Source organism: Podarcis pityusensis, assembly GCF_964106645.2.
Source record: "Podarcis pityusensis genome assembly, chromosome: 4".
Lineage (NCBI taxonomy): Eukaryota > Metazoa > Chordata > Lepidosauria > Squamata > Lacertidae > Podarcis > Podarcis pityusensis.
In genome coordinates, this window is record NC_138027.1 from 1,472,546 (window position 1) to 1,488,870 (window position 16,325).

Below are 16,325 nucleotides of genomic sequence, written 5' to 3' on the forward strand. Positions count from 1 at the left end.
AAATGGATCTTTTCTGGTTCATCAAACTGCAAAAATTGATGATCTTGTTGAAATGCTATGTTCAGAAAATGCAAATGGGAAGGAAACGCCTATGGTGTGTGGTTTCATCTTTACAGGTGAAGATAAGCCATTTCCTAACAAAACTTTGTGTCGTTCTGCTATAGGCAAGCTAAATTTCATTCAAAGAATCTCAAGACCAGATATAACTTATGCTTTTCACTTTCTGGCAAAATTTGTGGAAAAGCCCACTACGCAGTGTTTCTCTGCTCTTAAGATAGTGGTAATGTACCTTAAACATACCAAACATTATAGGTTGCAGTTTACATCAAGTATTGACAAAGGTTTTGAAATTTTCTGCGATGCATCTCATGCAGTGGAACAAAATAATTGCAGGGGGGTGTCTGGTATGGTGTTTTGTTATAACGGTTGTCCATTTGAAGGGAAGTCCCAGACACAAACCATTATTTGTCTCTCCACAACAGAGAGTGAATTATGTGCATGTGTTCAGGCCACTCGTGATGTAGAATGGTATCTGCAAGTATTCGCAGACCTACAGATGCAAGTAACACTACCAGTAAAAGTTTACCTTGATTTCCAGAGCGGACTCGCTATCCTGTGTTCAGAGACCAATACGCAGCGCACTAGAGTCTTAAGATTACGCTTACAATTTGTAAAGAAACTAATTGCTGACGAAATGATTGTATTTCAATATGTTCCAGGTGACAATCAAATTGCAGACATTTTTACTAAAGCACTTCCAAAGGTTACACATGAAAGACATGTACAAAATATGCTTTATGTTTTTGTTCCACAATGATGAACCACAGGGGAAATGTTGAATGGTTTCTTTAAATGTAAAGGTTCATCATTGTTCCACCCGATGTGTATGTCTTTAAGGGGCCAGAGCAAAATAACGAGACCCAGCTTTACAGCTGTGAAACATAGCAGGTGCTGCTGAGTTATATTGATTAAGCTGTGTCAGCAATTGGGTGTAGTATATAAGGAGCAGACCTAGCTCTCCCATTACCCTGGGGGATGGGTTGGTGGTTGGGTCTGGTTTGTTGTTGATGTATTTAGTGTGTAAGGAGTTTTTGTTTTTCTTATTAAAACCTTGTTTAAGTTATTTTTGAGTCCCTTTTTAATGCATGGTCTCCCCAGCAAGCTCTCTGCAGCGCTACCATACTGCAAAAAGCCAACACAAATGTCCAAATGCTCTCAGCAAGTAAGGCTTTCTCAAAGGCCTATCTGTAGATAGAGATGCGCTGCTTCACCTGTGAGAGACGTGGGCATTCCTGGTGTCCTGCTTACCTTTTTTCTCTTGCAGGTGACAGAATGATGCCAGCAAGACCTCCTGATCCGCCTTTTCATGGGGGCAGAAGGGGAGCAGCGGCTGTGGAACCAAATCAGGTCAGGGGAAGCTGCCTTGTGGGAACAGAGGCTGAGGGATGGAGCAATGTCATGGACTGGTTGGGCACAGAGGAATGGTGGGAGGAAGCAGCCGGGGAACCAGGAAGGGAAGACATCTCAGAGCCCAAGGAGTGGTGGTGGAGGAAGGATGAGCGGTCAGAGGGAGAAGAGGGAGAAGCTTGGAAGAGGAGATGTCAGAAGCTGAAGGGCTAACAGGACTTAGTGAGCTGGAAGACTCTGTGGCAGAATGCAGTGCAGAATCAGAGGCAGAAGTGGAAGGAGGCGAGTGGGAGGAGGGAGGTTGAGAGGCTGAGGTGAGTCAGGAGAAGGAGGAGCCACCGGGGGCTCCCTCTCCTTCTGCCAGAAGCCACCCTCCCTGCTTGTCTCTCTGAGCCAGGAGTTGTCTGACAATGGAGGAGCAAAGGCAGGCTGCCCACAAGTGCACTGTTTGGTTGTCTGCTAGAAACCCCAGAGAGAAGGGGACTTAGAAAGTTGTGGGGAGCCAAGGGCCTTCACTCTCTTCAAACTTTGCACTATATAATCTCACTTTTCATATAGCTCCACACTAAAGAAACACCTAGACAACTAGTCCATTAATCGATTGACAGTGCAAACTGACAGACCCTCCAGGAATGAGCTGCTCTTCTCATTAGGCCTGAAGCTCAGCCAAGTCTGTGAATATCGTGTTCTCACTGATAAAGAGTTAATTCCAGCTGTGAAGTGTGGGATTTGCTGCCCAGATAACTCTGTGACACCAGCCTTCTGAATGTCGCCAGTAGGATTCATCTGTAGTTGCAGTTTTCATGGAATCCTAGAGTTGAAAGGGACCCCAGGGGTCATCAAGTCCCACCCCCTGCATTGCAGGAGTCTCAGCTAGATCACCCAAGACAGATGGCCATCCAAACTAGGCTTCTTGTATTTCTGTATTCATCACTGAGTGCTAAAATAGGCTTCTAAGCGGTGGACAGACGAGAACAAATAATTTCCAGGATTCACCTAGCCAGCCCCATCTGCTGCGAAATGGGGCCTGCCCCCCATTCCTCCCCCTCTCCATGCCCCCATGAACCCCTTGAATTTGGCTCTAGGGCACTGGGAGGGAACATCCCCAAAACAGCACACAGGGAGAGGAGAAAGTGGATCCTTCCATCGGGGAAACTGGGATGCTTGCGTAGGCAGAATAACGTAAACATAAGCTGGAGTACCACCTATTTGCACAAAGATGAAGACCCATAATTAAAAGCTGACTATAATAATTCAATTAAAACGTCAAAATAGGCATCCATAATAAAAATGTGCAGCAAAGCAATCCTATTGAAACAATGCAGTGATTAAGGAAAGAACAGAGCATTGTGTAGCAGATTATATTTCTGCTGTCTCAGATGAGGACATTTCCTTTTTTCTTTTAGGGTCCAGTGTGCTTTGAAGATGTCACTGTTTGTTTCACGGACGAGGAGTGGGCGTTGCTGGATCCTGACCAGAGAGCTCTACATAAGGACGTCATGGAGGAGAATCATGGGATCGTGGCCTCTCTTGGTAAGGCTCCCTGTGGGATCGTTCTATCTGCCTGGAAATTAAAAAACCCTGGTCGGAGCTAAACAGTACAAATTGAGAGCATTTGCAGATGATTTAGTATTAACGTTACAGGAGCCAGAATCTAGTACTAAAAGAGTTTTAGAATTGATTCAAGAATTTGGTCAAGTGGCAGGATTTAAATTGAACAAGTTAAAAACTAAGGTTTTAGAGAAAAACTTAACACCGATTGAGAGAGAGAGGTTTCAGAATGAGACAGGCTTAACAGTGGTTAAGAAAGTTAAATACCTGGGGATTAACATGACAGCAAAAAATGGGAATTTATTCAAAGATAATTATGAAAAATGTTGGGCAGAAGTGAAAAAAGATTTAGAAATTTGGTCAAATTTGAAACTTTCACTGCTGGGCCGTATTGCTGCGATAAAAATGAATGTATTGCCTAGAATGTTTTTGTTTCAAACTTTGCAAATTGTGGACAAAATGGATTGTTTCAAGAGGTGGCAGAAAGATATTTCAAGATTTGTCTGGCAGGGCAAGAAGCCTAGAATAAAATTTAAAATACTAACGGATGCAAAGGAAAGAGGTGGATTTGCCCTGCCAGACCTTAAACTTTATTATGAATCAGCAGCTTTTTGCTGCCTGAAAGAATGGCTGCTTCTTGAAAACACTGACATTTTGAAGGTTTTAACAATGTATTTGGATGGCATGCATATCTGTGGTATGATAAGGTCAAAGCACATAAAGCATTTAAAAATCACATTGTCAGGAAAGCACTGTTTAATGTTTGGATAAGATACAAGGATTTATTGGAAAACAAAACCCCAAGGTGGCTGTCACCAATGGAAGCGAAAGCCTTGAAAAAGCTCAATATGGAGGTCAAATGGCCGAAATATTGGGAAATTTTGGAACAAGATGGAGATAGACTGAAATTGCAGAGTTTTGAAAAATTAAAAAACAAAGTGCGAGACTGGCTTCATTATTTTCAGATAATGGAGGCATTCAAATTGGACAAGAAAATTGGCTTCTAGGTGGAAAAATCTAAGTTAGAAACTGAACTGTTAGAACCCAAAACTAAGAATTTGTCAAGAATGTATAACTTGCTGCTGAAATGGAATACTCAAGATGAAACGGTAAAATCGGCTATGATTAAATGGGCACAAGACGTTGGACATAACATTATGTTTGCTGACTGGGAACAGTTGTGGACCACAGGTATGAAATTTACGGCATGTAATGCCTTAAGAGAAAATATTATGAAAATGATATACAGGTGGTACATAACCCCAGTCAAGCTTGCAAAAATCTACCATTTGCCTGATAATAAATGTTGGAAATGTAAAGAAACTGAAGGTACATTTTTCCACCTTTGGTGGACGTGCCCAAGGATTAAGGCTTTCTGGGAAATGATATATAATGAATTAAAAAAGGTATTTAAATATACCTTCCTGAAGAAACCAGAGGCCTTTCTCCTGGGCATAGTCGGCCAAACGGTGTTAAAAAAGGACAGAACTTTATGTATGCTACAACAGCAGCAAGAATACTTATCGCAAAGTATTGGAAGACACAAGAGCTACCCACACTGGAGGAATGGCAGATGAAAATGATGGACTATATGGAATTGGCGGAAATGACTGGTAGAATCCGAGACCAGGGAGAAGAGTCGGTGGAGGAAGATTGGAAGAAATTCAAAGACTATCTGCAGAAACATTGTAAAATTAAAGAATGTTAGAGTGATGTTGGATTGAAAATAAGTGGCTTCTAGCTGTACAGGCTTTAAAGTTATATATAGATCAAGATTAAGGATTAGGATTTAAAAAGTTAAAGGAAATGGAAATTTGGCTTTTAAGAGGTAAAAATTTAATGTTATACTATATTAAGATTAAGGATTGGGATTAAAAAAGAGGGAAAGAAATTGCTGGACAAACAAATTGAACGAATACAAAAGAGGGAGGTACGAGGAGGTCCAGAAAATAAGTAAATTTAAAAAAGGTGATGAAAAGGTGGTATTGTTTTTAACTGTTTTCTTTTTTGTCTTTTGCTTTTTGTTTTTTTTTCTGGATTATGTATTGCGTATTTTTGAACTGTGTATTTTTCTTTTTTATTTTAATTTTTTTATTGATGTGTTTTTCTTATTGGAAACTCTAATAAATATTATTTGGGGGAAAAAGGAAATTAAAAAACCCTCTATGTGATTTCCACAGAGCTCAACAGCGCCCCCTACAACACCTGGGAACCTAACACCCCCACAATAAACCTTGAACAGTAAATTACTTAGTTTTCTGTGAGTCTTCCTCCAGTTCTGCCTTTTTATACCACAATTGGGCTGGTCTGAACTGCCAAGGCATCTTAAATGTCAGCTTCAGAGTTGTTAGGAAAGATATGTAGCTTCTGTCAGCTTTTCTGTTTTTGTTTTTGCTGCTGTCAGTCTTTGGTTGACCAAAGCGACTACTGACATTGGAGAATCTCAGGTATTAGTAGCAGTGATACTAGTAATAGTAATAATAATATAATAATAATAATATTTATTTATACCCTGCCCATCTGGCTGGGTTTCCCCAGCCACTCTGGGTGGCTTCCAATACATATAAAAACATGACATAACAAAATGTGATCCAAAAAGGAATAAAAGAAAAGAAACAGAAATACTGGTGGAGCTAAGCTAAAAGGAAAAAGAGGTATTAAAAAACCCAGGCAACAAAATAATCAAACAAAATATCAAACTGCTACAAACCAAATTTGCTACGCTAATAAATCAAGAAGTGGAATGGAATATTAAAATATTAAAACATAGAAATTTCGAGTTTGCCAACAGACCAGGAAAACTACTGGCTTGGCAACTCAAGAAAAGGCAGTGATAGGATTATAAACAAACTGAAACTGGGAAACAAAATAATAGATGAATCAAATGAAATATGTAAAATTTTGTAAGTTAATACAAAGAATTATACCAAAAAGCAACGGAAAACTGGGGGGGGGGGGGGATGAATAATTTTTAAAACATAATAACCTGCCAGTAATTCTGAGTGGGGAAAAATCAAACACCAATTACAGCCATAGAAATCCAACAATACAAATGCGAAATCAGGGAAGTCGCCCAGTCCAGATGGCTTGTCAGCCTGCTATTATAAGTAGCTGGAAGAAGTCCTATCACAACCTTTAAAACATGTAATATACTAGCCAAAGGGAAAACACCAGAGACATGGAAGGAAGCATTTATAACACTAATTCCCAAATGGGACAGCTCTAACACTTATTTCAAACTACCTACCAATTTCATTAATCAATGATTACAAACTTTTCACATCCATCTTAGTGGAAAGATTAAAAAAGACCCTGAGAGAAATAATCCATGAAGACCATGTGGGCTTTCTCCCTGGATGATAATTAAACAGCAATATAAGAAATATTATCACTATATTGGAACACCTAGAAACCAGAAATGACAAACCAGCAGTTCTCATGTTTGTAGATGCAGAAAAGGCATTTGATAATATCTTGTGGAGCTTTATGAAAACACAAATTAACTTAGTGGGATTTGGAGATACTTTCTGCAGAGGAATAGAGGCAATCTATTCGAATCAGAGAGCAAAACTTATAAACAGCAACATCACGGATAGCTGTAACATAATGAAGGGGACAAGGGAAGGGTGCCTTCTTTCCCCACTGCTGTTTATCTTAGTATTGGAAATCTTGAACAGGAAAATAAGAGATGAGAGGATAAAAGGTATAGTAGTACAGGGAAAATATTACAAATTAAAAGCCTTTGCGCATGACCTAATAATAACAACAGAGAACATAAAATAAAGCCTAATAAGAACATTACAACTGATAAAAGAATTTGGACAGGTGGCAGGATTCAGTTCTTCCTCTACCACAAATTTAATTACCATTATTTCATAATTGCGGGCTCCATTTCTTCCCGAGGCTCTAATCCCTATTCATCTCCATTTCAGATTCTGAAGAATTAGAAATCAAGGATGACCATGACAAAATCTGCAGAGTGGAGAAGTCACGTAAAAATGTGGTGTGTGGAAAGAGCTGCAGTCAGAGCTCCCATTCCACTTCCCAGCAAAGAATTCTCATTGGTAAGAAACCCTATCAGTGCGTGGAATGTGGAAAGAGCTTCACAGATAGCTACCACCTGACTTCCCATCAAAGAATTCACACAGGGGAGAAACCCTATCAGTGCGTGGAATGTGGAAAGTGCTTCAGGGACAGCTCCAAACTCACTTCCCATCAGAGAATTCATACAGGGGAGAAACCATATCAGTGCTTGGAATGTGGAGAAAGCTTCAGTCGCAGATACTCTCTCACTTCTCATCAAAGAATTCATACAGGGGAGAAACCATATCAGTGTGTGGAATGTGGAAAGAGCTTCACTACCAGCTCCTATCTCACATCCCATCAGAAAATTCATACAGGGGAGAAACCTTATCAGTGCATGGAATGTGGGAAAAGCTTCAGTAGGAGCTCCCATCTCACTTCCCATCACAGAATTCATTCAGGAGAGAAACCTTATCAATGCATGGAATGTGGAAAGAGCTTCAGTATGAGCTCTTCTCTCAGTTCCCATCAAAGAATTCATACAGGGGAGAAACCCTATCAGTGCATGGAGTGCGGAAAAAGCTTCAGTACAATCTCCTATCTCAATACCCATCAACGAATTCATACAGGGGAGAAACCCTATCAGTGCGTGGAATGTGGAAAGAGCTTCCGTCGGAGTACCGATCTCAGTTTCCATCAAAGAATTCATACAGGGGAGAAAGCATATAATTGCTTTGAATGTGGAAAGAGCTTCAGTAAAAGCTCGCATCTCAATACCCATCAAAGAATTCACAGAGGGGAGAAACCATATCAGTGTGTGGAATGTGGAAAGAACTTTAGTCAGAGTGCCCATCTCACTTCTCATAAAAGAATTCATACAGGGGAGAAACCCTATCAATGCATGGAATGTGGAAAGAGCTTCAGTAAGAGCTCCCATCTCAATACCCATCAACGAATTCATACAGGGGAGAAACCATATCAATGCATGGAATGTGGGAAAAGCTTCTGTCAGAAGGCGAAGCTCACTTTTCATACAAATACTCACAGAATTGTGAATCACAGAATCACAGAATCATAGAATTGTGGAGTTGGAAGTGATCCCTAGTGTCATCTTGTCCACCCCATGCAAAGCAGGAATCGCAACTAAAGCATCCATGACAGATGGCCATCCAACTTCATAAAACCTCAAAGGATGGAGATTCCAGCACCTTCCAAGGGATTTCATTCCACTAACACCTCTTGCTGTCAAAAACTTCTTCCTGATGTGTAGTATGAATCGCAGTTCTGTTCACTTGAAGCCATTGGTTCGTGTCCTACCCTTTGGTGCAGGAAAGAACAAGCTTGCTCCATCTTCTATTTTTTTTTTTTTTTTTTTGGTTTTTATTATTTATTTTGGGTATATATTCTATTTATTTCCTTTTCTGACAATATTCCACATCAACAAAGCTTAAACGAAAACAATACAGCAAAGAAGAATCTTTCCTTTCAAACATTTTAATTAATGAAAAAAAATCAGAAATCTCTTTTCCTGGTTCTTTTTAACTCTGATTTGTTCATTCCGATACTCTGGAATGCCTCTCAAACGTAGTGTTGTGTTGTTTTGTTTTACTCCCAGAAGTGCAATATTATTGATTACATCCTCCTGAGTTTCTCTTACTGTGGCTAGCTCTGTTTTCATTCTATCTTGATCCCTTTTTGTCTCTCAGTTCTCTTCTTTCTTTCTCTTAACTGTCTCCTCCAAAGCTTGGACTGGTTTTTCCAAACCATTAGTTTTCCTGGATAGTGTTTTGATTTCTGTTGTTAATTTGTCCATCTTTTTGGTGTTTTTTTGCAAATCTTTTCCTAATTCCACCAGGATCTCTGCTATATTGACACCTCCTTAGGTGGTGCCTCTTTTAGTTTGTCCTGGTGTGGGTGGTTTCTTTTGTGCAGCCATGTTTTTTCTGTTAGACTGTTTTTCTTTCCAATTAAATTATTATTTTTTGTTATTCCAAATGTCTCCACTGGGTGTCTCTCCCACTGTTGTCTTGGGGAATATTATTTTATTTTATTTCTCCTGTAGTAACCTATGTTATCCATCATTTGAGAACCACGATATTGTTCTTTTTGACTCTTTATCACAGTCTTTGAACTCTAATACTTTGAAGGAGCAAGGTTTCAATTCCATTAAGTGAGGCAGCTCATCCTCTATTAACATATAGTCTTTTCGTGTTTTTCCCCTCTTTGTATAATTAAAGATTCACAGAAGCCTCCGTAACTGCTTGCTTTCTCTCCCCCTGGCAATTTTGCATCCTCTCGACTGGATATATAGTTCAGGGTGGGTATTTATCTCTAATTTTTAAATTGTAACAATTGTAACGATTTTGTTCTCCCTTCTCCATTTTCTCTCCTCAATGTCTTCGCAAGATGTCATGCTTTACCTTGGCTTTTTCTGCCAGATTTTTTGCACATGCTTCTTTTCCCAGTTCTGGAGAGGGCTTCCCTTTTTCTCTCCAGAACTTAGCCAAATTGGTTCTTCAATCTTTTCTTCCATTCTACCTTTTCTTTGGCTTTTCTCCTTTTTGGAGGGTTACAAGACTTTTTGCCGTTGAGGCAATATGACCCAGTGCCATGGCTCGACCTTCTGGCGCAGAGCTGCCACTTTGGGGGCGAGAATGGAGTTAGTTTCAGTGGGTGCTCTCCAGTCTCCCCAGCTTCCCCCGAGGAGGTTTAGGGACACAAAGCATCTGTGTAACCCCCCAGTCTCTAAACATGGCAATGGCACTCCCTGAAGAAAGTCGCCGGCTCCTTCTTCCCCTTCGTGAAAAACCGGAAGTCTGTATATTGTGTTTTTATATTGTGCTTGTATGTTGTAGCCGCCCTGAAACTTGTGGTTATAGAGCGGTATACAAATTCAATCAATCAATCAGTGACAAACCGGGAGGGGCAGCTAATGTCATAAAAGCCAGAATTGGGATTCAAGATGCCATTAACACAGGGGTAGGCAACCTAAGGCCTAGGTGCCGGATCCAGCCCAACAGCCTTCTCAATCCGGCCCGTGGACGGTTCGGGAATCAGCGTGTTTTTACATGAGTATAATGTGTCCTTTTATTTTAAATGCATCCCTGGGTTATATGTGGGGCACAGGAATTTGTTCATTATTTTTTTCAAAATATAGTCCGGCCCACCACATGGTCGGAGGGATGGTGGACCAGCCCATGGCTGAAAAAGGTTGCTGACGCCTGCATCAACAAATTGGAGAACTGGGCCCAAGCTCAGAAAATGAATTTCAATAGGCAGAAAAGTGAAGTTTTGCACTTAGGAAGAACCAGATGCACCAATATAAGATGGGGGTTTGATGGACAGCAGAGTCTGGGGATGCAGTGCCTGAGAGTTCCACCAGAGGGCCAGAGCCTCTCTGATTGGCTACCCAGAGGGGGGTGGAACCAGCACGTTTGGAGGGAACATAAAAGGAGCCATTTCTGTGGGAATTTTTAGAAGAGGCTGGATTTGAGATGGGAGAAAGGGATGGTTGAGAGAAGATAGGGATGAGAAGAGGGGTTGACGGAGGATCTATACACATCAAAGAAGCACTTCAGTTAAAGGTGTTGTAAATTCAAACAGGGAAAACAGGTAGAGAAAAATGGGACTCCACAGTGCCATCCGGTGCCACAATATTCTATCGCGCATACCATGCTTAAAAATTGCTTTTTCTTTACCAATCTAGCTGAGTTTGCATGGAAGAATTTGGGTGGGGAGTCAGGACCTTGGCCATAAAAGCAGGGTTTCCCCTAACCTATCCCATCTTCTTGGTGGGGGTGGGGTGGGGTGGGGTGGGGTGGGAGCACAGCCACCCAGCTAAGTTTGGAGGACAGGGCCAAGGGGATTAGCCAGGCATTTGAATACAAATGCGCCCAAAGCCTTCAAAATGTGCACTTCCCTCCATTTTGCAACACAATTCCCCATCTTAGCAATGTGTACTGGGGTCAAGCAGGCATCATGAACATTGTCTATTACTTTAGTTCATAAAATTTATACACTGATTGATTTTAAAAGCAGCAACCACCACAAAAAAAGATCAAAACCAGAACAGAGTCCTTAAGAACTGAACAGAGGTTGGCTGGCACATGGTGCATCAGGAGGAAGGAGGGCGAGTGCTTTGCATGAGTGCTAATCTTTCCACTAGCCTAATTTACTTGAATTACGGCCCACTACTGTTTTATGAGAAGTCAAGTTTCCCTGCCCACAGAAAACCAGCTGGTTCCAAGAAGTAGGAGGGCAAAAAGAGCGGCAGTCCAGACCCCCCCTGAATGGCAGGGGCATAAAAGGGAGAGTTGGCCAACAGGGCCAGTGAGGAGAAGAGTTCGTAACCTCCCGTGGAAGAGGGGCAGCCCAGCCGCTCTCCCTGCCCTCTGCACAGACCCCTCTGCCCTGGGTCGCCCTGGCCCACATCTGCACAGAGGTGTAAGGAATGAATGAATGAATATTTGCATCAGTCATCGGCCATAGCAATAAAACAATATGATCTACAAAGAATAGAGATTTAAAAAGTCCATTATATAAAATACATTTTAGGGGTTTGAATTAATAGTCAAATAGTGGATCTTATGCTAATTGCCCTGGCTAAAAACCTTGTCACCTGCTCATCTGGATCTGCCAAGAGAAAGGACACTGTGACAGTGGTTGGGCAAACCGGAATGAACAATAAGAGAGGGGTGATAACCTCATTCCTCTTTATAAAAAGCACAAGCCAAAAGGACATGCGCCAGCGGTTCAGTACTGCCATCTCCACGGGGACATAAGCATTTTCCGTGTGGAATCTGCGGGAATTGTCCCTCAAGTCCAGCCAAAGGAAATACATTCAATCTTGCGAGAGTAAAAGCGTATCTATCTTTTAGAATTGCTAAGTTATGAAGATAGGGTGCCAGGGAGTCGAGATGGGTGAGTAGAAAATAGTTGTACCATAGGCAAAATTTCCTTATTGTGGCCAAGTTGTTCTGGACTAGGAGGTGTAAGGAACTGAAAGGCAGCTAAAAACCCACAGAAGATAGATAGATAATACTTTATTCGGCTATAAGCCCACAAGGTAAAACAAATCAATAGATAAAAATCAATAGATAAAATCAATAGCATTTTACAATCTAAAATATCAACTAAAATATTTCAACGCATAATCTCTAAATGTACCGTGTTATGGCCTTGAAGATAAAATGGTGCATAGAGTTTACTGAATTTTTAATAGTCATGCAGCATTCCATGAAGTCTTTTATATGACAGAACTGAGATCAGGAATCTAGCAACCTGTAAAGTTCTATAAGAGTCAATGTCCTGGAGTAGATAAGCTAGATGTAATTCAGGTGGTTTAGCAGCAATTTCCAGAATGATTGAACTCAGGATCCTTGATCGGGGAACATTGTATAAGGGGCAATTAAACAAGATATGATAAAGGGATTCTATCGATTTGTTGTCACATGCGCACAAAACAGAGATTTTACCATTAGAAAATCTATTGCTCAGCACATTTGAGGGGAACACATTAAATCTGGCTCTAACAAATGCGAATCTATGCGACGCAGCCGATAAAGTAGACAGATATCGAGGTATCTGGGACATAGATGTAATGCCCTGATATATCGGGGAACATGTACCTCCACCTGTGGTAAGATTTTGTTGTAAATCTACCTCCTCCAGTCTTTGTTTGATGACCTTTTTAGCTGTAATTAGATCTAAATTAAGTATATCGGAAGGAGAGATTCCATAAGACAACAGTTTGGAATGGATTTTTGTTGCCCATGGGCTGGTGAATTCATCTCTCCAAAGGCACTGAATAAGATGGTAGTTTGGCAATTTATGCCAAAGGGACAGCCAATAATTAAAGGCATGTCTCCACATCAGAATCTCAAGGGAGGGGGTCTTAAGTTCTAAGCGAATGGCAGAGTTGCTTACACAGGAGGGTAGTTTCAAAAGGCGTCTTAGAAAAAGATTTTGCAATGTCACCAGAGGCAAGAGGTTTACAAAGGCGCCCCATAAAGGGACCGCATAGGCCATAGTTGCAACCACTTTTGCACTATAAACTTTTAAGGCGGATGGAACATGCATAGCCCCCTCAGTAAAGAAGAAGCGTAGTAGAGCGTAGATAAGGGCTTTCACCTTGTTTTGTAAATATGTGATATGCGCTTTCCATCCCATATTATACTGGAAGTAAATTCCTAGATATTGAAATTTGTAAACTTGTTCAATTGGCTTCCCCTCAAGTTCCCATCTATACAGTTTACGACTCCTGGAAAAAATTAGGACTTTAGATTTGGAATGGTTAATAGTAAGTAAATTTGTTTGGCAATATGATGCAAAAATCTTAAGGGCCCTCCTCAAACCGATTCAAGAATAAGAGAGGATCACCGCATCGTCAGCGTACAATAATAAGGGGCAGCGATAGTCTGCAAGCCTGGGTGCATGAATGGAGGTTTGGGCCTCAGCTAGGGGCGTCCTCATGTCACTAATATAAAGGTTAAAAAGATAGGGGGCAAGGATACACCCTTGTCGTACCCCCTTGTTTATTGGAACTGAGTTTGTGAGATCGCCCTCAGGTGTTAACCTCACCCTAGCGGCCGTCCCTTCATGTAATTTAATCAATAGCCACAACAGCCTTTTTTCTATGCCCCACTTTGCCAGTTTTTCCCATAACAGCTCTCTAGAGATACTGTCAAAAGCCGCCTTCAGGTCTATAAAAGCGGCACATAGAAGACCATGAGTAGGGGAAGAATACTTCCGCGCCAAATGATATAGAATTATAGCATGGTCAATAGAAGCGCGATTTGGTCTAAACCCGACCTGTTCATGGCCTATCAGATTGGAATCTTCGGCCCATTGGGTTAGTCTGGTTAGCAAGAAGCGAGTGTAGATTTTTCCGATGATTGATAATAAACTGATATTACGATAGTTTCCTGGGTCCTCTGGTGGTCCTTTTTTATATATAGGAATTATGATGGACTCCTTCCATGATGTAGGTATCTGGCCCGTGGCATTGATTGCATCAAAGATTTTTGCAAGAATTTTAGCCCACCATATTGGGTGTTGTTTAATAGCTTCCGCCGGGATCAGATCGGGCCCTGGGGCTTTATCAGTTTTCAGTTTAGCAATTAAATCTACTATTTCCTCCGGGTCAGTATCTGGCCATATGGGCAAGTGACTTGAGAGAGTATCAGATTGGATGTTAGAGATGTCTGTCTGGGAGAAATATTTTCTTAGAAATTGTTCCCATGTCGGGGCTGGGATAACCGTCAATGGGTATTTCCTCGATCTTTTGTTGATTAAATTCCAAAAACCGCGAGAGCTGCGAAGCTTAGAGGCAGCAATCAGCGCTTGCCAACGTCTTAGCTGCCACTCGTGCTTGGCTGACTTCTGTGCCTGTTTGTAAGCAATTTTGGCCTGCAAGTACTCTGGGGGGAGAGTTTCAGCTCCAGAGGCTTTATATCTGTTGTAGATACAACAGAGAGAGAGTCTAGCTTGCTTACATTTGGCATCAAACCAAGGTGCACCGAACCTGGGTTGATCTCGGTTAGCCAGGTGAGCCGGCATCGTAAAGAAGCTAGTTAAATCTGCAGAGAAGTGGAAGAACCACTCCAGTATCCTATTTGGTTCAGACAGCTCCGCCAATGAAACAATAAGGGATTCGGAGCTATTCCTCTGGAAGAATTCTGCATATTTTTGGGCCTGTTTCATGGACCATTTAATGCCTCTTACTTGAGCTGTGGCATTTAAACCTACATGAATTGGGTGTGTTCCGCTAACCGGGTGCTAGTCAAGCGTTAGCTTGGCCGCTAGAGGTAGGTGATCACTGGATTGTACATTATCTACTTTGAGATAAAAGAAGTTTGAAAATAGGTCTTCTGAGACTAGAAGATAATCTAGGACACTATTTGATGTTGTGCCCAAATGAGTGAATTCATCTGGCACGTCCAGAGGGCAGTTGCCATTTAGAATGTTCAAATTCATACGAATGGCCAATTGATAAAGAAGGACTCCCGCCTCATTCACTCTGTTGTCCTTAGATCTTCTTGATGTGAAAGAGATTAAATCAGATTTTGGGTAGGGGGGAGATACCCACCACTTGGCCTTAATTATCCCATTCCAGTTGGCAGCTGTACGTGCATTGAAGTCACCACCCATTATCGATGGAATATTAGGGTACTTAACATAGCATGCCAATAAATGATCTTCCAGAGAATCCCATCTATAATGAAGGTCTGATATCAGACCACCTGGAGGAAGATAAACATTGGTGATTAATAGTGAGAATTTTTCACTTGAAATCAGACCAGTAAAAGCAAAAGGAGGAAAGGTATGAACTAGCGAGAGTTTAGCTCTCATTTTAAGCGATATGGCGATTGCAAGACCGCCTCTGGACCGGCCACCTTTCTGGGAGGGGATAGCTGGAAGTGATATTTACTGGGGTGGATATGGGGCCTCCTATCTTCAGTCCCAGGAGAGGCAGTCTTCCTGTTCCTCCCTCAGCTGAGACCTGCCTGGATGGAGACCTGAGAGCCACCTCTCAATATCTGGAGGGCTGACCCATGGAAGAGGGAGCCAGCTTGTTTTCTCCTGCCCTAGAGGGGAGCACCCAGAATAAGGGACCCAGAGGACCAGAAAGCAGTTTCTGCTGCCTAAACAGCAGGAAGAAAATTCTGACGGGAAGAGCAGCAGAATCCCTTGGGAGATGGCGGACTCTCCTTCCTTGGAGGTTTTTAAGCAGAGATTGGATGCTTTGGCTGAGATTCCTGCCTTGCAGGGGGGTTGGAATAGATGACCCTTAGGGCTCCCTCCCATTCTAGAATGAGGTTCCTTGCTTCCTGCAACCCCTTTTCCCTGCAACCTCTTCCTCCACTTTCTGGCCAAGGGAGGGAGCGGATCACAGACCAACCAAGAGCGTCCCCTCAAAATGAGCATCTCTGGGATTGTGCAATGCAGGAGAGAAAAGGCAGAGAGGACTGAGCAGGGTGGACTCGGCTTTGCAAGGGTTAAAGGGAACTGAGCTGCATTCCTAGAGAGGACAGGAAGTAAAGGGGGGGCCAGGTCCTCCAGAGGAAAAGCCCCTCCCTCCCCTTCCTGCAAAGGGGGGGGGTTGCTTTCCTCTGCTGCAGATGCTGCCTTGCTCTCTTCCACGGGGATCTGGTGAGTCTCTTCTTCCTCCCCCCCCCCCCAGGGTGCAGTGGGGAGAAGGTGGGGGTCCCAGGGCTGCAGCAGGGGAGGGTGGCTCATGTGGGGGGGGGGGAGCCCCGGGAGCAGGGGTCCTGCCAAGGAGGGACGGGGTTGCGCGAGGTTTGCAACTACAGTACTGTATGTCCTGCATTTCTATGCAGACGCTG

At 42.3% G+C, this 16,325-nt stretch overlaps 2 protein-coding genes across 3 annotated transcripts in view; both read left to right on the plus strand.

The window, feature by feature from the left end:
- LOC308475096 (uncharacterized protein) overlaps positions 1 to 16,325 on the plus strand; it is a 30,854-nt gene that overhangs the window by 6,153 nt on the left and 8,376 nt on the right. The window contains exon 4 of the mRNA XM_081001976.1: positions 1,325 to 1,407. Coding sequence (XP_080858102.1) covers positions 1,325 to 1,407 — 83 coding nt within the window. The remainder of the gene's footprint in view (positions 1 to 1,324; positions 1,408 to 16,325) is intronic.
- Positions 1 to 16,325, plus strand: part of LOC308475136 (uncharacterized protein) — a 60,880-nt gene that overhangs the window by 6,123 nt on the left and 38,432 nt on the right. The window contains exon 1 of one of the 2 annotated variants that reach the window (XM_081002081.1): positions 16,073 to 16,131. The exons of the other annotated variant lie outside the window; for it this stretch is intronic. The gene's annotated coding sequence lies outside the window, so the exon portion shown is untranslated. Of the gene's footprint in view, positions 1 to 16,072; positions 16,132 to 16,325 lie in introns of those variants that run through there. 2 annotated transcript variants of the gene reach the window in all.